A 23,884-nucleotide genomic window follows, 5' to 3' on the forward strand; every position below is an offset into this window, starting at 1 on the left:
TGTAACTGCAAGAAGACTGGTTCTAAAGAAGATTGAAGAACTGAGGAGTATTAGAGCTAAAAATGCACTCCAAAAGACTTTAATTATTCCTTACACAGGGAGAAGAGTGCATCTAAGGCCCTACTGGCTGATGGAGTTAATGGATGACAAAGGAGTGAGAATATTTTTCAGATTAGAAGACCAATTGAGCATCTCTAGCAATGAGACTCTTTTGGAAATGCAAGAAAAGCTAAATCTCTCAGAATCTGATGAACTGGAATTCCACAGACAGCTCCAAAATCAGATAGAAGAAAATAACAGAAAGTTTGGAAAGAGATCCAGATCTTCAAGGAAATAGATTAATTTGCTCAGGCTAGAGGAGCACCTTGAAAATGACTGTGAGTAAAACTTTGTACATTTTGTTAATTGAAGCACTTTACAGTTTTATCTACTTACTTTTTAATAGGGATAAATAAATCCTGATTACATAATTAAATGTTACAGTTTGAGCTGCAAGACCCAATAAGAAGATGTATGACATTCAGACCAGAAAGATTAACACGTCGATCAGGCCTGATGGACCAGATCAGGCCTGATGGACCAAAGAAGGCCCAAAAACCCTGATTATTTATTAATTTCGTAATTAATAAATAAGGGAGAAAAACAGCTATAGAGATAAGTCCTAATGGGGATATAAATCCTTGTAGATTGGCCTCCAAGGAACCTCATGGGATAAGGAATCAGCTTCCTACTTCCTAGGACTCTTAAGTCTATCCTAATTCAGAGGTTTGACCACAAAGTCTCCTATACCAAGTCCAATTCAAGGACTCCCACATCTATATAAAGGGCCTCACCCCACAAATCAGAACTACATTTTTTGACTTGATCCTTGGCAATCAGCAAGGTACGTAGGCATCTTGTTAAGGCAGATTGAGTCACGAAACACAAGAGCAGTCAAATCGAGCTTCGCAGCTCACGTTCCTTAGTATTAAATACAGTAATTATATATATTAGTTTTTTATCCATAACATTTGGCGCCGTCTGTGGGAACTGAACAACAACCATGGCGAGAACACGGAGAACAACTAGCGCTCTGGAGGAGGGAACACCATCAGGGACAACTCAGGTGATTTCGTCAACCGTGGAGATTCCTCCCCACTCAACTTATGCATCTACTCAAGCGGAAGCCCAGATAGGGGCAACTCAACCTCAGCCACAAGGGACGACTCCCCCGACTATTCAAGGTACGAATCCTCAAGTTCAATAAGTACATATACCTGTGAATTCTCGACCCGTCGGGTATGAATATTCAATTGTTGTTACTACTAACCCCCCTTATGGGATGCCACTTTACCCCGAGGTTGGAGGAAGTGGATATGCTGGGCGAAGTGAAGCACGAGGGCAATCGCCCCCTTATATACGAGGTTTGGCTCCTATCCCCGAGGATCGGGAATTTTCTGGTCCTTACACTGAGAGAGATTCCGAATCTTCGGATGATGAAGTGGCCCCAAGAAGGAGACGTCCTGGCAAGGAGCTGATGGCCGATGGAAGGCAACGCCCTCGAAGCACCCAAGGGGCGAATCCCCAGGAAGTGCAGGAAAGGATAAGGGCTCATGAGGCTGAGATCCAAAGGCTGAGGCGTGACTTGGAAGCTCACCAGGCCACCAGACCCCAGATACCTCCTAGAGGGAGAAATCCTCCTCCTGTCATAGACCTGGATGGTCCGGTACGAAGAAGGGCTGTCGTCCCAAGAACTGATCCAAGTAATCTCCTTCCCCTTGGAGATCCTGATGATCCAACTCCACCCTTCACAGAAGAGATAATGAATGCCCATATCTCAAGGAAATTCAAGATGCCCACTATCAAAGCCTATGATGGCACTGGAGACCCCGCTAACCATGTCAGGACATTCTCTAATGCACTGCTGCTGCAACCCGTGAATGACGCTATTAAGTGTCGGGCCTTCCCTCAAACCCTTTCGGGTATGGCTCAAAGATGGTACAGTCGCTTACCCCCAAACTCTATTGGATCGTTCAGAGAGTTAAGTCAGGCTTTTATTAAGCAATTCATCAGCGGGAGAGTCCATGAGAAAAGTTCAGCATCTCTTATGAGTATTGTGTAGGGAGCTAAGGAATCCTTGAGAGATTACCTGAATCATTTCACAAAGGAGGCTTTAAAAGTCCCGGACCATGATGATAAGGTAGCCATGATAGCACTGCAACAAGGAACTAGGGACGAGTTTTTCAAGATGTCCTTGGACAAACGTCCCCCTGAAAGCATGTTGTAGCTCCAAGAGAGGGCAGGGAAGTATATCAAGGTTGAAGAAAGTATGAGGAAGACCGTAGTAAGTAATGAGCCCACTGGAGGCAAGAAGCGGAAAACTGATTTAGAATATATTGCAAAGGACAAATATCCTAGAACCGAACAAAACCCTGATTCAACCCCCAAGAAGGGAGGACCTGGGCAAAAGTTCACTGAATACGCTAAGCTGAATGCTCCTAGAAGTCAGATTTTGATGGAGATTGAGAAAGATAGAGATATTCGCTGGCTTAAGCCCTTGAAGGCTGATCCCGCCAAGCTAGATAAGAGCAAGTATTGCAGGTTTCATAAGGATGTTGGCCATGACACCGATGAGTGTAGACAATTGAAAGATAAAATTGAGTTTTTGATTCGAAAAGGAAGATTGAACAAGTATACTGGAGATGGAGGGGACATAAATAATAATGGAAGGAAGAACTTTGAAGATCGTAGGAGGGACCAAGACGATCAGGGGCGGAATCCCCAACCTAGAGGGCCGGTTATAAATGCAATTTTTGGAGGACCGCGAGGCCCTCGAGGACCTGTGATAAACACGATCTTTGGAGGTCCAACTTGCTGGATTGTCCAAAAATTCAAGAAAGGCATATACTAGAGAGGTTATACATATTGTTGGAGAAGCCCCGAAGAGGGCCAGGACATAAGTAACATTGGCTTTTGATGATTCTGACCTAGAGGGCGTAAAGTTTCCTCTTGACGACCCGTTGGTCATAACACCAATAATAGGAAATAGCTCAGTTAAGAGGGTTCTTATGGATAATGGTGCTTCTGTGGATATATTGCTCCACGACGCCTTTCTAAGGATGGGGTATAACGATTCCCAGTTGACACCAACCGACATGCCGATATATGGATTTGCTGGAGTAGAATGTCCTGTGGAAGGGATAATCAAACTGCCAACCACCATAGGTACGGAACCAAGACAAGTAACGCAGATGTTGAATTTTGTGGTAGTAAAGGCTAGTTCAACTTATAATGCTATCATGGGGAGAACAGGGATACATGCCTTTAAGGCAGTACCCTCTTCCTACCATTCAGTTATGAAGTTTCCCACCCGAAACGGGATTGGAGAAGAGAGAGGAGATCAAAAAATGGCTAGAAGCTGTTATGTGGCCTCTTTGAGGGCAGATGAAGTCGGGGGGCAGGTTCTTCCTATTGAAGATATGGATGTCCGAGAAAATGACGAGAAGAGAGGAAAGCCAGCAGAAGACTTGGTTTCGGTTCCTTTAGACCCCGAGAATCCTGAGAGGATGACTTTCATTGGAGCCACATTAGAGGAGCCCCTTAGAGGGAAGTTGGTGAAATTTTTGCAAAAAAATAGTGATGTGTTTGCATGGTCAGCAGCTGATATGCCAGGCATAGACCCGGAATTGATTACTCACAGGTTAAACGTGGATCCAAGCCGGAAGACAGTGAAACAAAAGAAAAGAAATTTTGCCCCGGAAAGACAAGAGGCTATAAAACAGGAAGTAGAAAAGCTCTTAGAGGCTGGTTTCATTGAGGAGATCCAATTTCCGGAGTGGTTAGCAAACCCTGTAATGGTGAGGAAGGCTAATGGAAAGTGGAGGATGTGTATAGACTTTACTGATCTGAATGATGCATGCCCTAAAGACTGTTTTCCGCTGCCAAGGATTGATACTTTGATTGATGCCACTGTTGGGCATGAGATGCTGAGTTTCATGGATGGATTTAGCGGATACAACCAGATCAAAATGCATAAGGATGACATTCCAAAGGTATCATTCATCACTGACTTTGATGTTTATTGTTATCTTGTTATGGCGTTTGGTCTCAAGAATGCAGGAGCCACCTATTAAAGGTTGGTGAATAAAATTTTTAAGGACTTTATTGGAAAAACTATGGAAGTCTATGTTGATGACATGTTAGTCAAGAGTCTAGTAAAGACTGATCATATAACCCATTTGAGGGAAGCTTTTGAGGTCCTGAGGTACCACAAGATGATGTTGAATCCTACGAAATGTGCTTTCGGAGTAGGATCTGGGAAATTCTTGGGATTGATGGTCTCAAAGAGAGGAATTGAGGCTAACCCCGACAAAATAAAGGCGATCCTGGACATGGAACCACCAAAAACTGTCAAGGATGTTCAGAAACTCACCGAAAGGGTTGTTGCGCTAGGACGATTCGTCTCCAAGTCAGGAGACAAGTGCCTATCATTCTTCAAGTCACTAAAGAACATCAAGGACTTTATATGGAATGAGGAAAACCAGAAGTCATTCGAAGAGTTAAAGAAGTATATGGCTCAGGCCCCGTTGTTGGCCAAACCATCTTTGAATGAAGTTTTATTCTTGTACTTGGCTGCTTCAGAGAGCGCCTTGAGCGCGGTGTTGGTTAAGGAGGAACTGAAAGTTCAGAAACCCGTATACTATGTCAGTAAAATTTTGCATGGTGCTGAGTTGAATTATTCAACTATTGAGAAATTCGCTTTAGCCTTGGTAATGGCTTCGAGAAAGCTGCGTCCTTATTTTCAGGCTCACCAGATTGAGGTGCTAACAAATCAGCCCCTGAGAAATATCATTCACAGTCCCAAGGCAAGTGGGAGATTGATTAAGTGGGCGATAGAGCTGGGAGAGTTCGATCTCAAGTATAAGCCACGTACGGTAATAAAAGCCCAGGCACTAGCTGACTTCGTGGTGGAATGTACCATACCCAACCAAGAAGTCGGGGGGCAGGAAGATGCCATACCTCAAGACAAGGGAATCGATAATGGGGGCAAAGAGAAGGATGATAAAGAATATTGGGTTCTCTATTTTGATGGAGCATCAAAAACAAACTCCAGTGGAGCAGGATTGGTTTTGCAAAGCCCTGATGGGTTCTTAATTGAGTATGCTATGAAGCTAGACTTCCCAACCACAAACAATGAGGCAGAATATGAAGCCCTGATAGCTGGCCTTGGTCTAGCTGGGACACTTAGAGTCAAAAACTTAAAGGTCTGGGGAGACTCGAAGCTGATCATATCCCAGGTAAAGGGAGAATTTGAGGCAAGGGATGATACGATGGCTAAGTATGTCCGCCTAGTAAGGGCTGTGATGACCCAATTTAATGAATGCCATGTTGAGCACATTCTAAGGGAAGAAAATGCTAAGGCAGATGCACTATCAAAGTTTGCTTCATCTGAGATAGAAGAAAGTTCGCGAAGTGTGTACTTCCGTGTTTTGAAGACACGAAGCATAGATGTTAAGCTTGTGGCTCCCATAGGCCTGGGGACGTCATGGATTGATCCTATCAAGGCTCTCATTCAAACCGGTTGGTTGCCAAGTGATGCAACTGAAGCACGGAAGTTAACTGTTCGAGCACTAAGGTACTCTTTGATAGATGGGATTCTTTACAAAAGATCTTTCGTGGTTCCCTACTTGAGGTGTCTCAGGCCCGATGAGGCACGTTTGGCTCTTGAAGAAGTGCATGAAGGTATTTGTGGACAACACTTGGGGGGCAGGGCCTTGGCTCATAAGATAACTCGTCTAGACTTTTATTGGCCGGAAATGATGGCTGATGCCAAAGAATATGTGAAGAAGTATGACCGCTGTCAGAAGCATGCACCTGTTGTTAGACAACCTCCCGAGATGCTGACATCTATCAACTCGCCTATTCCCTTTGCTATGTGGGGGATGGATATTCTAGGGCCTTTCCCTATGGCCACGACACAAAGGAAGTTTCTGATTGTAGCCATTGATTATTTCACTAAGTGGATTGAAGCCAAACCCTTGGCCAAAATCACAACTAAACAGGTTGCACAATTCCTGTGGGAAAACATTATGTGCCGATATGGAATTCCCCGTGTCCTAGTCACCGACAATGGAACGCAGTTTAACAACGAGGAATTCAAGAAGTATTGTGAAGAAAATGAAATTGAGTTACGGTTCACCTCCGTGGCTCACCCACAAGCCAATGGACAAGCGGAAGTAGCAAATTGAATAATCCTGGATGGACTAAAGAAGAGGATCGAGAAGTCAAGAAATAATTGGGTGGATGAGGTACTTCCCATATTATGGGCCTATAGGACTACCTGTAGAGTCACGACAGGAGCAACTCCCTTCATGTTGGCGTATGGGGCAGAAGCAGTAGTTCCAGTGGAGATATCACATTCCTCTCCAAGGATTCAGGCTTTCAATGCTGAGAAAAATGAGGAAGGACAAAGGTTGGCTCTAGACTTAATCGATGAAGTACGAGATGAAGCACATGCAAAGATAGTAGAGTATCAGAAGAAGGCTTCATTCTACTACAACTTAAGGGTTAAAGAAAGGTTCTTTAAACAAGGTGACCTAGTCTTGAGGAAGATAGAAGCTTCTGGGGTAGGACAGAAAGGGAAACTTGCCCCAAATTGGGAAGGGCCGTACAAAGTCAAGAGCGTTCAGGGTAGAGGAACCTACAAGATGGAGACTATGGATGTTTTTGAAGTCCCGAAAACCTGGCACGCGCAAAACCTGAAGGTTTACTACGTGTAAGATAGTCGAAGTACGATTCTCACTTATCATTGTGACAAGTAGGTTTGAGAGCACCTTGAAGCTTTGTTTGCGTAGGATTTTTATTTTCTAGCTATTATTAATCAGGGTCGAACCCATATTATGTAAGGTTTTGGAAAACCAGACTTGAAATTGAAGAGTTCGAAATTATTTCAACCTATGGATGTTTGAGTTGTGATAATACTTGTGTGGCCCATTAGGTCAAGTTTAAATGCATATTAAAGTATCGTAAAAATAAAGGAGAGAGATGCGAATAAGGAGAGTAGCATATAAAATAACCCCGGAGGGTAATAAGTTTTAATACAAACAAAAGTCCAGACATAAGTTAAGGATAAAATTACAGAATAAAAAAACTACTCCTCCATGCGGGAGCCTTCATTCTCTTGCTCCTTATCAGCGCCTTCAGCATCCTTCGCAGGAGAAGCGGGAGGAGAAGCAGTGTTAGGATCCAAGATGCAATCATCTGGCTGAGGGGAGTTGAAGAGGGTATCTATGCTGTCCTCCGACTCAGCCTGCTCAGGACTTATAAAGTCCTTAGGGTCGACTAAGCCCGGATGCTTCTCAGAAACCGCCTTTACGGCCGCATCCCATCCCTGAGTAAACTGTAGGGAATAAAGACCCTCATCATGAATCTCCATGAGATTCTTAAACTTGTCAGAATCCATGAATTCATCAATGAGCTTATCCATATCGCTCCTAAGTTTCACCAGCCCGGAATGAGCCTTAGCCAGCTCCTCTTTCTTCGTGTCCAGCTTCTTCTCCAGGACCTTGGCTCTCTCCTCCCATTTCTTCATCTCCTTCTCAAACTCATCTGAGTTACCCTTCTAGGACCTAGCCTGATGGAGGGCCGCCTAGAAGTAGGTATTACTCTGCAAAGAAATATGTATGAGTTAGCACAAGTTCGTTGAAATACGAGAAAGTTGGGATTCAAAGAAAAAGAGAAAAAAGAAAGTTACCGCAGCTTGGGCTTGAGAACCCAGAAGCTCAATAGTCTCGATATCACTCCCCGTAACAATGTCAGTAAAGTCGTGGGGAGTGATGGAATGGTACGACCAATCCTTAGCGTGTTTGGTGGATCCAACCACCGTATCGCTCCTCCTGAAGCTCCAGTTAGGCCTGAAGGAATGTGCCTTAAGTGGAGGATCCACATCGTCCCCCGGCTCGACCACCGGGACGTGGGGCTTAAGAAAAGAAGGACCGTCAGGTTTGCTCCTGGGGTCCCTGTTTAGCTTGGCCTTCTTCTGGCGGCCTGACTCCCCTTCCTTGGGCCTGTTGACATTATTGATGGCCTCGTAAGCTGAAAAAGAAAGATAGAAAGAATATTAAATTGCAGGAGAGATAAAACGTTACAATTAAAGGGAAGGAAAAATGGTTATCCAGTTATAAATTTACCCTTATCACTGGCCTGAGAGAGACCAACTTTCTTCAAGGAAAACTCCTCTAAGAGGGTCCAGGTGCTGTTTTCCCATCATCTGAAATTAAAGCTTGGTAGGACACCTCCTCCTCATCAGATAATCTGATGCTACCTGGACTCCCATCTGACACTTTGCAAAAGGGCCTACGGAAGAGTGTGGCCCAATCACCCCCAGCCCAGGTCAGCCTCACAAACTCGTCCCTCCATTTGGGGTTCTCAACTATGAAATTACTATCAAAGATATGAGGGATTTTGGGCCATTGACGAATTAAAATCCAACCTGGTTGACTCATGGAGCTATTATAGAATTGGAAAACTTTCCTAAAGACAGCTACGGAAAGAGGAAAATTGTTTCTAAGACAAAGGACCATAAAACAGATAATGTTCCTCCAAGCGTTAGGAGGGAGTTGACAAGGGTTGATTTGTACATCGGCAAGTAAGCGAAGAATAAATTCATGGAATGGGAACCTAAGATCCGCGGTCAGGGCTCCTCGATAGATAAACAAAGTATCCCCCTCCCAATTACAAGTCCTATCCCCAGGGGCGGCTGGAGTGATCCTAAGGTGGGGTGAAAGTCTGTACAGGATGTTCATGGACTCTATCCTACCATCTAACTCATGAAAGGTGTTACCATGGTTATACGAATCTAACTCAGATAGAGAGGGATATTCATCACCTCTCGAGTTAATCATATCAAGTAGGGAAGTATATGGAGATTGAATTTGAATGTTTGTACCTCTCTTAGAGACATTCATCTTCTGCAAACGAGCCAAGTCACGATCCGCCATTGATATGCTTCGATTGAAGGCTTGAAACCCAGAAAAACCTGAGAAAGGTGGAGCTGCGGTGGCTGAGGTCGCCGGAAATCGCCTTCTCAAAGGGAGAACTCTAGAGAGATTTGTGAGAGAAAATGAGAAATATGAAGTGAAGTGAGGATTCTCACTTCACACTACACTTATAGAGGCGAAAAGCTCGGAATACGAGGCGTTTCTAGGCCCATTTAGCCAGGCCCAACCTAAAAGCCCATCTACTAAAAATATCAGGAATAATCTAGAAGCTCCTGTGGAAAATGAAGGGTCGAAAATCGACCAAAATTTTAAAATGGTTCGATCAGAGTCCTAATCGACAAAGAAGAAAATCCTAATCGATACTTCAATCGATCAAGAGGGAAGAAACCTATTAAGTTTGATCAGAGTCCTGATCGACACCAAACAGGATCCTGATCGATACCTCATTCGAACAGAAGGAAAGAAATCCCCTAAGTTCGATCAGAGTCCTGATCGACCCCAAACAGGATCCTGATCGATACCTCATTCGAACAGAAGGAAAGAAATCCCCTAAGTTCGATCAGAGTCCTGATCGACCCCAAACAGGATCCTGATCGATACCTCATTCGAGCAAGAAGGAAGAAAACCACTAAGATCGATCAGAGTCCTGATCGATATAGAAGAGGATCCAGATCGATATTTCATTCGATCAGAACGGTAGAAAGCCACCTAGTTCGATCAGAATCCTGATCGAAATCGATCAGAAATTCTGGTCGATTATGCCCATATTTCAGTCGACTAGAGTGTCACTTTGAAGGCCAGTTCGATCAGAGTCCTGATCGAAATCGATCAGGAATCCTGATCGATTCCGCATAGATCCTGATCGAATATCCCGTCGACCAGAATGTTACTTCCTGAGCTAGTTCGATCAGGATCTTGATCGAAATCGGTCAGGAATCCTGATCGATTTTTTATACATCCTGATCGATTTTAAGGCAGAAAATTAGGGACAAATCCAGAAATTAAGGATAAATCCCAGAAAATTAGGGAAAAATCCAGAAATTAAGAATAAATCCCAGAAAATTAGGGAAAAATCCAGAAATTAAGGATAAATCCCAGAAAATTAGGGAAAAATCCAGAAATTAAGGATAAATTCCAGAAAATTAGGGAAAAATCCAGAAATTAGGGATAACATAATTAAATGTTACAGTTTGAGCTGTAAGACCCAATAAGAAGATGTATGACATTCAAACTAGAAAGGTTAACACGTCGATCAGGCCTGATGGACCAGATCAGGCCTGATGGACCAAAGAAGACTCAAAAACCCTGATTATTTATTAATTTCGTAATTAATAAACAAGGGAGAAAAACAGTTATTAAGATAAGTCCTAATGGGGATATAAATCCTTGTAGATTGGCCTCCAAGGAACCTCATGGAATAAGGAATCAGCTTCCTACTTCCTAGGACTCCTAAGTCTATCCTAATTCAGAGGCTTGACCACAAAGTCTCTTATACCAAGTCCAATTCAAGGACTCCCACATCTATATAAAGGGCCTCACCCCACAAATCAGAACTACATTTTTTGACTTGATCCTTGGCAATCAGCAAGGTACGTAGGCATCTTGTTAAGGCAGATTGAGTCACGAAACACAAGAGCAGTCAAATCGAGCTTCGCAGCTCACGTTCCTTAGTATTAAATACAACAATTATATATATTAGTTTTTTATCCATAACACTTTCAAAGTTGTATTTTTAGGGTGTTTTGTTATCATCAAGTTTCTCTTAATTTATGGTTACAATTCCAGTAGACATAAATTGGGGGAGATTGTTGTGAATATGTTGTGTACTTGATGATTTCATTAACAAAACACCTTGGTAGATTTTACTTAGTGAAAAATGTAGCACTCGACAGATAAGGATTATAGTCCCGACGGATGACTCAATATAGTCCCGACGGATGATGATTTATTATCCATCGAGTGAGTAGCTTATGTAACAATAAGTCTGTAGCACATTTCTGCATACACATTGTTTAGATTCTGTAAGTAGTACTCAAGTCATGTTGACTTTAACTAGATATGCAGAATAGGTTGATTAATTGTACATTGATGATTTCTTGTAATTCTGCAGAAATGAAATGAAGTCAAGTGCCAGATTGCTACCCGACGGATAAACAACAATGTCATTCGACGGATGATCAACAAGACAACCCGACGGATGATCATGAACTCGACGGATGATCATAAACCCGACGGATAAAGAATTCAAACATCTGTTGACAGTGAGAACACAGTCACATGTGTCGAGTGTATGCAAATGAAATGTGGAAGCCTATTCAACTGGTTTTAGAGAACAAAGAAGTATTGTCATTTTCATGCTATTATGAAGATATTCAAAGATGCTGGAATAGAGTAATGAAGCAGCATAGTATTAGACTTGATAGGTTTTGTTTTATTATCTTGTCTTATTACTTTGTAATCTTGGTGTTATATAAACCAAGGAGTAGCAAATAGAACAACTAACTAAGCAACCAAGAGAAGCATTTGTAAGTTGTATTCTTAGCATTTCTCTACAATCTTAGTTGTTAAAATTTGTAAGCAGCTGTGAGCTAATTGCTACACAGAGTTCTCTTGATATATTATATATCTCTGGTGGATACATTCAAATCCACCAGAAAGTTTTTAAAAACTTGTGTTTTTAATTACTTGTGTTTTGATTCATTTCAAGTTATTATTCCGCACTCTGCAAATCAATTCACACTGATATATATATATATATATATATATTTAAGTTAGAACAATTTTTAAACCAAGAAAAAGTTTCAAGAATTCCATTAAACCCCCCTTCTTTAATTCTTGTTGCATTGATAGGGACTAACAAATCTTATAAATGTCATATTTTTATAAGTGAAACATGTAAAATATATTTTTTAACAATATATTCTTTTTTGTAAAAAGAAGTAAATTTCTATGGGTTTGGAGTTTTGCAAGCAAATAATATATTGAGTAAAAAATTATAAGATATATTATTTTTCGAGTACTTTTCTCTAAATATTATTATTTTAATGATAATCTTATAAATGTCATATTTTTATAAGTGAAACATGTAAAATATATTATTTAACAATATATGCTTAATTTGCAGAACATGTTCACGTTGAATATAAAATATTTTACATTATTCTACTTATAATGTATAAAATTTGCAAGATTTTCTGTTAAAATAGTGATATTTGTAAAATATAATTTATAAAATAATATGTTTTACAATATTTTATTTATAGAATAAATAAAAAAATGATGAAATGGTGGACTCCATAAAATTAAAATCTTGAAATGCACAATCAAACAAAAAATCAGGCATACTCCAATTGTTTTGAACATTAATCATTGATTTCTTTATTTTTTTATCTTAAAGATATTTAATATATTTACCCTAGATTAAGATTAAATAATAATTGTATTCATAATTTAATTTCTTTAAATTGATATTCTAAAATTGAGAATCTAATTTGAAATTACATTACTAGATTAAAAATATGCAAAAACATGTTATCCCAATTCCCATGTCTCAAAGAGCATGTAACAGACTAATTTGGATTACATTACTTGATTAAAAAACATAATTGAACTTGGTATCCTACCACTAAGAAAATATTGGATACCTCGAACATCGGTAGAGAGTTATCAACTATTGATAAACTATTAAGTATAATATATATTATTTCGAACAAACTTGTATTTATAAAAAAATAACTTTTAATACGTAAAATGATTGTTTTAACTTTATTTTATATTCGTATAGTAATTATGTAATAAAAAATAATAGATTTTTTTAAAAATTTGATTACATCTCATAAATTTAAATAAATGAAAATGTGATGACATAAATTTCATCACTGAATTGTCTTACTTCTTTTTTTCATACATATTGTTAAAGTTTGATTAAATAATTTAAGTGGGGTGAGTTTACTTTTTGTAGTAGGGTCGGTTATCAGCCTCCACGTGAATTTTGAGATTAGATACTTATTGTAAGTTATATAAGACTGATTACTAAACAAATGAAAATTATCTTATTATAACAAAAATATTTGAAGTTTGTTTGTAGAGTTATGTATCGGGTCACTTCGGGATCCGGAAATGTTATCATCGCCCCTAACCCTGAACAGGGATTCTTTTATTCTCTGATCCCCGCCCGAACGGGAATCCCCCGGGATTCGGGAAATAATTAAAAATAATAATTTTGTAATTTTAATAAGTTTTTATGATTAAAAACAATCTACTTATTCTTATTATATAAAAAAACACTAAAATATCTCAAATTTTTAACATCAAATCACATTAAAATTGATTTCCAATATAAATAAATGACACATTAAAAATTAAAAACATATATTATACTTCATTGTAAAAAAATTGGTCAAGAAAAGTATAGATTATTTTGAAAATATATTAATAGTATAAATCCTATTATATATATACACACACATATCGGGGTTGGGGACACTAATATTAGACTCCACCTTGATCCCTGAAATATTTATAAAACTTTCCTCATTCACCGCCCCCTAAATATTTCCTGAATTCTCGACCTGAACACTGCGGGGATCGTAGTGGGTCAGGCGGGGCGAGATTAATGTCCATCCCTATTTGTTTGGTTGAGACTAAAAAATGAAGTGTAAAAAAAGCGAGTATATTCATTACAAATTTGTGTCACTCCTAAATTCTTAACACTTAGGTTGACTAAGTGGATTTTATATATGTGAGGTGAGTGAAATAAATTGGAAAATTATTAGGTAAATTAATAAGAGTGTAAGACATATTAAAATTAATGAAAAATGACATGCTCTTTTAAAATATAATAACAAATGAATTACATTCAGAAAAATATCATCATAAAAACTAAATTGGTCAATATGAGGGTGTAAATTATTGTCTAATTTAATAAAAAAATATAGTAATAATTTAGTTATTTTAGAAATATACTTAATAACAAATAACGAAATGTACTATATTTAATACAATATTTATATTAGATCAAATTTAATATTTTATTTTTCTGAATCACTCTCCGACTAATCCAAATCATTGTTCAAAAACTCGATCATCTTAATCAATATATCGACCGAGTACACATACTTGAACATATTCACGAGCTGATAAAACCCGATTATGAGTCAAGCTCAAATCAAACTCGGTCCTACTCGGATTAAAAATTAAAAAGTCCACAAATAAATGATAAAATAAAATATTGAACCAATATAGTTATTTAATTATTTAAGAGTATTACAAAATGGGTCATGTTCCCTGAAAATCGTGTATGGAAATCGTGTACTGATTAAACTTTATCTAACATACTACTACAGGAGCATTGGATCTATATTTCAAGGGCCCGGATTTAAGGAATTTTTTTTAGCATTCCGCGGATATTTTCCGCGGAAGGGCATTTCTCCTTTCCGCGGATATTATTAGCCGAAAGGAGAAATGGCCTTTCGCAGAAAATATCCGCGGAATGCTAAAAAAATTCTTAGATCTGGGCCCTTGATTGAAATAATGATTTAAGGGTTTAGGGTTTAAGGTTTAGGGTTTAGGCATTTAAGGGTCGTGGGTTAGATATGACTTATATAACACACGATTTTCAGGAATAATCACCCTTATAAAATTTACTTATTCACCTCACTATGTAATCTATATTGCTCGATTTTATAAAAAAAATAAAGTTTTTCACCTCCGTAATGAATTATAATTTATATTTTTTCCGTTATCTAGGAGATATATACAATAATGATAATAATAATAATAATAATAATAATAATAATAATAATATATCTTTCTAGTTGGTTTTATCTTTAAAGTAATATGTACTTTTTATATTATACATATTTATACTAGTAAATTAGTTTTAAAAGTTAACTTTTAAATAAGTACTCCCGAATTAAACTGAATACTCTTGACTTGGCAAATTCATTAAGTCAAACTTAATTAAATTGAATTATGATTTTGTTAAAACAAATCCAAATACAGTAAAAAGAAATATTTAATATTATAAAAAATATAAATTATGATAATTAACAAAACAATTTAAATAATCGTGTGTGTTTGCTTAAATAACAGAGTCACATAAATACTATAAATCAACATTTTGTTCACAAAAAGTTAAAGTTATAAAAAAGGAATTTGATGAAAAGAGAGAATGTTCAAATTGAACAAAAGAACTATATAGCACATCTGGTATGGACATGAAATTTGTAAGTAGGAGCTGTAACGAGTGTCCGACACGCAATTTATGATAGACAGAAAGTATAATTATATAATTTTTTTTTCAAAATTTTCATTTTCTGAATAAAATTAGGATGTTTAAACTTTTATTCAGAAAAAAAAAATTCAAAAAAAAAATTATAGAACTATAGTTTTTGTTCATCTTAAAATATGTGTCAGACACTTTTCCACAAACTATAACAATTGGAAGGGACGGAGGGAGTGCAATAGATACATAATTTTCTTCTTACACATATATTTATTTTCTTTGTCAAACCTATCTATCTTATCCATTTTAATTTAAAATCTACTCCAATGGTTTGCAATTCAAAAAGTTACATATCTTAGCAATTTTTATTTAAAATGCAATTTCATAAATTATTAACATAATTCCATATATAAAATAAAATAGAAAAGTAATATAATGAAATAAAGTGATACATATGGTAATTATAATTTTAGAAATCAATTACAATTTCCCAACAAACATAGAAATCCAATAAGTTATTTGCATCGATAACCTTTTGGTAACCCTCTTTTAAACATCCTATCCATAAATTAATTTGCCTAATTTAATTAAATAAGTTGACAACTAAAGAGAAAAGCTAAGAAATATTCTAAAATTTTCAAGTATTTTATTCTATATTAAATTTGAAATGCCAAGAATATTTAAGGCCAAAAGATGTACTCTCCTTTTACCAAACATATGACCTTATTTCTTTTTATCTCAAACAGAAACAAGATTCCACATACCACATGTGGCAGCCAAGATGGATCGTTTTTAAGTCCACAAAGTTTCGGTGTCCCGCTAAAAATAGCAGACAACAAAGACATCATTACTCAAGACATACATATTGTTGAGTTCAAAGTCATGGCAATGATACTTTCAATCAACTGAATCAAACAGATTATAAAAAGTCTATGACCGGTGTTGAGATGGCATCCTTTCTGATCCATGCCTCTGCCGAAAACTAGTGGGCCTTACGATAGTATCAGGGCCTCCTGGAACCTGATGAATAGGCCCCCAAATGGGATCCCTTTCGGGTTGACTCAATGGAAAGGAGGGGAACTGTTCTCTTTCCCAAGCATGGAAGCGATTTGGCATTTGGTTTTCTGCTTCTGAATAATTTCTTCCTGATGATGATGAACTTGATGGGAAGAAATAGAAGCCACTAGCCTGCTCAGATGATGATGATGCTGCAACTGGACCACCTTGAGGCATGTTCCTGTGACCATTGGATCTCCGTGCGACAGGCATCACCGGTGTACGGCCAGGAGGATGCTGAAAATATGCCTGAAGAGCTTGTGCACGTTCACGGGCCCGAGCAGCACTGCCAGGGTATGGAGGAAGCATTGAGGGGGCAATTGAGCTCCCAGCCCTAGCATTAGAACTACAAAATTACATTAAAAGTTAACATCCTAAATGGCTAGGTAAATAATAGAACAAAATTAAGCAACATTTTTAAAGGAACAGGCAAAGTTATTCTTCAAAACTATTTGACACTACACCCACAAACACATACTTAATAAAATATTGACATCTAACCATTTTCATCTATGCACAACATATATCTTGCCAAAGTTATAAAGTCTATATACTCTTTGAATGACGGCTCTATTATTGTTTGCTAGGATCTTTTTATTTAATAAAGGGGCAGAAGAGTAAATTGCAAGAATGGAAGTCCTAAAGAATTGACGAGCCTCAATATGCAATACATCTTGTCTTAACACAAAGCATAGATCAAAATTTCATCCAACATGGTGGTTGCTTTTATTACCTAAAGTCGGAATACATTACTCCGAAGTGATAAACAGCATTTATTTTGCCAATTATGCATAAAGAAGAAATGGAAACATTCAAAATCAAGCACCGCATACATATGCAACTTTATAAGGTGGTTAAGCTTACCCATGGCCGACAGTATATGGATTGACAAAAGATCCTGATCTTGTTATGTCAGAACTGTTTCTAGCTGCCCTTTGGCTCATTGATGGTAACGAGGACTGATCAGGACCAGCAATGCGACTGCTTACTGTTGGGAAGAGAGATGAGTGCTGCTCCCAACTATGATAATGGCCATCAATAGACGGAAAAGCATAAGAGGTGGGTATCTCACTTTGAGCTGTTTGGCTGTTCCAGTGACTGCTGAAACTAGAGCCATCAGATACACTTCCATTGGAATTGGAAGACGAGGGAGGTAATGGTCCAAAGTAGGCAACATATGGGCAGGGATGAGAAGCAGATGATACAGCTGTATGTTCAGCGAATACAGCATGTTGTCCAAGGAGATCATGATCTAACAAGAAACAGGTTCACAATTATAAAAGGTCACATGGAGTAATACACAAGTTACAAATGAGAAAACTAACTTACATGCAGTAGACGAGAATTCACCTTCGCTGCAAATATCGTAAACATAACAAGTCAGTGAAATTTATACAATATGAGAAACAGATAAATGTATCTTTTCGGAACAGGCAAGTTACCCGTTTGAAAAACAATGCACAAAGGCTAGGTCAAGAAACTTACTTTTTTGAGTTTTAAACAAGATAAATACGATCAACAGCAAATCTAGTCTACTGCCATTGATGCAAGTGTATGCAACTAAAAATTATTTGAAGGAATGACGAACATAAAACAAAAAAACATCTTAAATATAAAAAGGAGTATAGTTCAATTGCAGTATGCATGGCGACTACTAAATAGACATCTACTCGCAAGGGTTTATATCTATATAAAAGAATAAAAAGGACAGAGAAAGAAAGAAGCTAAAGGAAGAGAAGTAGGGAGATTTGATTTTCCGTTACAAACTGAACCAGGAAGTATGGTCTAATAATTATTTTGTTTATGAAAGGGAAAATATAAAACAGAAGACATCTAAAATATCAAAGAATGATAAATCAATTGCAGTATGCATGGTAATAACTAAATCGAGATCTACTTGCAGGCATATATATATACCTATGAAAATGATAAAGAAGACAGAGAATGAAAGAAGCTAAAGGAAGAGAAGTAGGGAGATTTGATTTCCCGTTAAAAAGTAAACTGGGAAGCAAAATCTGAGGTAAGGTATAAGGTGTACGTTGACCTTGCCCCTTCTCCAATGAGTAGAGGTGCGGTTCTGTGAAGACCTCAACTAAATAAATAAATAAATATATATATATAGCATATAAAATACATAAAAGTACAAATGGAATGAGAACAAAAGCACGAATGGAGCATATGCATGTCACAATCCTAAAGTATAATACAAACACAAAGTAGTTGTGCATGTTAGTAACCCTCACAAAGCACCACTACTAGTTTCTCTCCGCCTGACCAACTCTAAACCCCCATCCCCCACCCTTAAACGAGGAGACATTTAAACCCTAAAAGAAAATTTGCTACCATAATTTTGCCTCCAGAAACTCCCACTCCTATAAGAGGTCATCTCTGCCATGTCCTCACTCCTCAGACTCCATGTCGAGCCTCGGATACTCATCTCGCACCTGCCGTGGTCTGAGTCTCCTTCAAAGTAACTATGTGTTATCTGCCTTCTGCAGACATGACCAAACCACTTGAATCTTCCTCTTAATCTGAAATGGACGCCACTTTCAATTTTGTCCAGAACATAATTGCATGGCTTTTTCTTTTATATATATAGGGGTGATTGAGATATACCAAGATGCCCTCACCACGATGTCAGCACTCAAATAATTTATATACATATATAAATATGGAATCTTAATTAGGAAATACACGAGGCAGCATCAGCTTTTAGAAAACTAATATTTCTGCATTGAGACGCCACTATGCTATTAAAGATACTAATAAATTTACGAACATGTAACATAAGTTTATGTATCAAGAACGTGTATAATTTCACTCCCGAAACATCATGCATTTCTAACCACTGTAATAGCAACTGCAAACAAATTATAATTCACCCAATTTAGAAAGCATATCACTTCCATTTATATGTATTTCAATTGTAATAAAATTAGTAATTTTAATGTGAATTTAGTTGATTCTGAATAATTGAATTTTGTTATTTAGAATTATGTACATGTCACGCTTGGATTTAACATGTGTTACAAATGAACCTAAATGCATGGTACACAGAGCAACTAGGATAGTAGATGTACAATTATATTAAGAACAAAAAGAAGAGTACGAATTAGCAATATTAAGTTACATTCAATAAATAGCATTTACAGAACTTTATACAAGTGATAAACCAGGAAACTAAGAATTAGTAAATTTACTATTTTATAAGATACTAACTTAAAAAACAAATCATATAAACAAGTGCTAACTTGGGAGGCAACTTACACAATTACACTTTGCTCGACTGGAAATCATTAAATTTAACTATTAACTTGTTAATTAATTTATAACTCTCATTATTTTCTACATTCATGTATATTTAAACTAGGTCTTAATCTCATTAATGGAGGGAGGGTGAATGCTCGTTGCTAATTTCTACTCGTATCGTTGCTAATTTCTACTCGTATGAGTCAGAAACATATTCCATTCTTTCCTCACTCTTTAATTCTTCAGTTTTCTTCATGGTTGTTCATTCCATTCTCATCCTATTTCATTCCTTTCGAATAGGCGAAGCATAAGGCTAGGTCCATTCTTTATCAAGTGTTTTTTTTTAAAATACCAGTTTAGTTATTGGCAATGAAAACCGAGCAGTGTGCTTACTTAGTGCTAGTATGTAATTTGTATAGTTTACATAACAGCAAACAACTCAGCTGGTACATTATGAACCATAATAATATCTTTAAATCAAATACTTTCTCAGCAAAGGGTAGATACATTTTAAAACCATTGAGCTCACAGCGAGTTAGTAGAATGAGCAGAGACCAGTTTATTTGTTACTCCAATGCAAGTGCAGGGTACAATAAATACAGGGCAGATGGAACTAACCAACTTAAAAAAGGAACTAAAATCAACACATAGTAGTGCAAAACAGTCAACAGAAGAAGTTGTGCTTACTCAAAGGATGATGGAAGTCGCGTTAATCCACTAAAAGGACACCAGTGAACTCCAAACGACTGCAGAAAATGATCAACAAAAAGAAATTCAGGTCATTAAATTTTTTTAAAAAAATCTACAATAAAATTCTACAAAATGTGAAAGGAGACATTAATTGCCTAACAGACTTGTTGCAGAGCGGAGCGCTAAATAGAAAGATTAGCAAAAGCCTTAACAAAATCATCAAAACATAAAAGAACATGTTAATATATAAAGGTAAACATATGAGCAGAAAACAAATGGGGATAAATTTATCGTGAACCGCCTGACAGCTTACCTGCCAAACTAGGTTTCATGAATCCACCAACTAAATCATATGACAGTCTCTGAAGCAAACGTATAACCAGCTAGAGATGAACACAAATAACCAAAATGGAACAACTGATACAGATTACTAGTTGAAGCACAAGGTATTACTACTATCTTGGGAATGAAAAGCTTAATGATTTATATTACCAAATACCAAGTATATATCATTGTTTGTGATAATAAAATTACAGAAAGTAGACGACTTGAAGGGGGCAGAGTACGGGTTAAAATAGTTCTTCTTGGATGGTCAAAGGTAGAGACAATTAAAAACAGCAAATATGAGAAATGACGAGGTTAATGGAGGCAAATAACAAGCAAAGTGACAAAAAATAGAACTGCCAAACAGATAGACAGGGTCAGGGTTTTACAATGCATAGTTAAGTTGACAACAGAAAGACCACGCGAAAAGTCAAATATCATGAATTTACATAAACATATACATACATATAATCAAGCATGCAATGTAATTAATATTAAAGTTATAACTTAAACAATTATGACAAGTTATCTAAGTAATCAACTATCAAGTTACGTGATTTATATCAATGAAGAAAATAAGTATAATACCCAAATACCTTGAGTACAAAAAATAACTGAATATGTAAATTAATTAAGAATTATTAATAAGGGAAAAAGAGGATGTAGGCATTTTAAATAACCAGACAAGAAACCAGCGTATGCACAGAGTTAGAGAACTAGGAAAATTAATGGGCTATAATCTCCTTAGAAAATTATGGGTATTACTTAATAGTTTGTTATCTCCAAGCCACCTGCAAATTCGAGTCAACGTCATGTATCCCAGAAGAAAGATAAAGAATGCAGATAGATCTCTACCACATCCTCTCTCTTCCTTGTTCCATTATCTCACTCAATCTTATAAATACGAGTAAAAAAATCAGTCAGTTTCTTCCATTCCGCACATCTTTCCTAGTTAGACGCAAAGCCATTACTAAAGTTTGCGACCAGGTACAGATTTCATTAATCTTCCCTGCCTAATTTAGTTTTTTTCCCTAAAACACTGCATTAGCAAGCCCAACACTTATATAGCCGAAAACCACACAACGCTTCTATTAAATCGTCAAAAAATATTCACATTAGAATCCAGTAGTTGGATCGAACAGATAAGTTCAATCTCACTTCTCTGAGTTCTATAATTTAAATATGCAATTACAGGAAACTGCCCTGGGTCCAGTAATCCATAACAGTATCAACCAAACTTAATGTAAATAGAGACGTTTGCTGAACTCTATTTAATATTATTTGACAACGTACAAGTTTGCCTGGTCTACACTAATTAATATTTATGTACAGTTTACAAGTCTGCCTAGCCTACAGGGTCTTTTATGTAGTAGTTTTTTATGTAATAACATCAAACAAAACTAGATTCTACCATTATCAAATATAAAAGCGCTGAGGTGCTTAAAATATGACCCCATAAAAACTATTACAATATCAGGTCTAATAGACACAAGAGCCATTAGGATATTCTCACCATTTCAGAGTAGCTTATATCATAGAGATCCTCATCATGAACCCAGTCTTCCATGTTAAATTCAGCATATGGACGAGAACCATTTGAATAAAGCCATTGACCTTTCTCAATTTTCCGACAGTTGGGACATTGCATAGCCCCCTTGACATTAAATGCAGAGCCAATGCAATCTGAGCACAAACATAAAATAAAAAATTTCATCATCAAAATAATCAAGCGAGACACATGATTCTCACTTAAAATTACGGAAATTAGACTTGACTCGACCATCAACAACTACTTTGGTTTTAATTATAATCTCCTACAGACCTAATCACATGACTCCGAAAGTAACAAAACCTCCAACTGTCAACAGACTTCAACACATTAAAAGTAACATTGGGATTTATATTACTAAGAAGTATTAACCTATCCATCTACCTACCGGTATTAATATTATACTATTTACATAACAATTCACAGTTTCATACATGCAACTTTATTGTACTAGAACACTTAATCTAACAACGCAGTAACAAGAAACTGACCAAATATGTACATAATCTTCATAACTAACTATTTTTATAAATCAAACTCCAATCCAAACACTTAATCCAGCAATCTTGAAATTACGGCAATTAGACTCGACCCCCGGAAATTACTGTAGTTCTAATCAAAATCTTCTCCAGGCCAAATCACATGACTCTTAAATTAACAAAATCTCTAACTGCCAACAACTTCAACAAATTAAAAGTAACATCCGAATTCATATCACTATCAACCAATTCATCAACCTCAGGATTTATATCAGTATTAACCGAATCATCAACCTCCTAGCTTTAAATTTACACTATTATACAACAATTTACAGTTTTACACATAAAATTTCATTCTACAACTTGTCATACAGAAAGTATCAATCAATCCAGCAACACAAAACTAGTATCAATCAATACAGTAACACGAAACTAACTACGTAATCTCCCTAACTAACCACTTCCAAAAATAAACTCCAATCCGAACACTCAATCGAGCAATCCAGTAACACGATTCTAATAGAAAAAGTTCACATAAAACAGAAAATCTAATAACACATGAAATTAAATCAACGAAATCATAATAACACTAGAAAAAACAATAATAAAACAGAGAAATTGAGATCTAAAAAAGTTACCGAGATGAAAATAATGACTGCAATGAAGCTTAGCCCAGGCTCGATCCCCATTGTCGGCGACAATTTCGAGACAAATAGAACAAGATACCGCTTTGCTACCTCCATCGCCATCATCTACGAGATCCAGATCTCCAATTCCCATTATTATTTAATTTAATTAAATAATTTACAGGAAATTATATTATATTAATAATAATAAATACACATAAATGAGAGAGAGAGAGAGAGAGAGAGAGAGAGAGAGAGAGGTCTGAAATCTAGGGGGAGGGGGATTGTAAGAAAGATATATAGATACAAGGATTTGTATGTATAGGTGGGGAGGAAAGAAGAAGATGAGAATAACAAGGAAAACTGTAGAGGCTGCCTAGCTGAGGCTTTTTTCTTTTATTTTATTATATTTATGTATTTTTTGTTATTTGTGAAATTATTGTTGTTTTTTAGCTGCGTGTTTTTGTAATTTGACTCGTGTTCGTGGCCGTCGGATGGGGGGATATAAAATCTGATTAATCTGGTAATAAATCATGATTGATTGATATGTACGGTTGAGATTTACGGGAATTTATTGAATTTATTTGGATTGGGATACCGGGGTTGACGTGTTTTCTAAGGAAGGTCACTCCGGTCGGTGCAGGTGCAGGTGCAGCGGTGCAGACTGCACTACTTTTCATCTTTCTTTAGCTTTAAAAAAATCTATT

The 23,884-nt window shown here is 36.9% G+C and overlaps 1 protein-coding gene across 2 annotated transcripts; it reads right to left on the reverse strand.

Moving 5' to 3' along the window:
* Positions 1–15,828: 15,828 nt before the first annotated feature.
* Positions 15,829–23,567, reverse strand: LOC141670983 (E3 ubiquitin-protein ligase IPI1-like). Of its 2 annotated transcripts, none has more exons than XM_074477050.1 (6): positions 23,190–23,567; positions 22,037–22,206; positions 20,197–20,255; positions 17,590–17,615; positions 17,125–17,512; positions 15,829–16,594 (listed from the first exon to the last, which is right to left on the reverse strand). In XM_074477050.1, the coding sequence occupies exons 1-6, from the start codon at positions 23,329–23,331 to the stop codon at positions 16,135–16,137; spliced, it is 1,245 nt and encodes a 414-aa protein (XP_074333151.1). In that variant the 5' UTR covers positions 23,332–23,567; the 3' UTR covers positions 15,829–16,134. The 2 variants fall into 2 exon arrangements, with proteins under 2 accessions (XP_074333151.1, XP_074333150.1); XM_074477049.1 differs by having other exon boundaries at positions 15,829–16,606; positions 23,190–23,564.
* Positions 23,568–23,884: the final 317 nt, after the last annotated feature.

Source organism: Apium graveolens, chromosome 7, assembly GCF_009905375.1.
Source record: "Apium graveolens cultivar Ventura chromosome 7, ASM990537v1, whole genome shotgun sequence".
NCBI lineage: Eukaryota > Viridiplantae > Streptophyta > Magnoliopsida > Apiales > Apiaceae > Apium > Apium graveolens.

What these genes read in the sequence shown, in the direction of transcription:
- LOC141670983 (XM_074477049.1), bottom strand. Translation starts at nt 23,331, where the DNA reads ATGGGAATTGGAGATCTGGATCTCGTAGATGATGGCGATGGAGGTAGC. An exon ending in ATATAAGCTACTCTGAAATG is followed by an intron (nt 20,256 to 22,036) that starts GTGAGAATATCC and finishes CATTTTCTGCAG; the next exon opens with TCGTTTGGAGTTCACTGGTG. An exon ending in CGACTTCCATCATCCTTTGA is followed by an intron (nt 17,616 to 20,196) that starts GTAAGCACAACT and finishes CGATATTTGCAG; the next exon opens with CGAAGGTGAATTCTCGTCTA.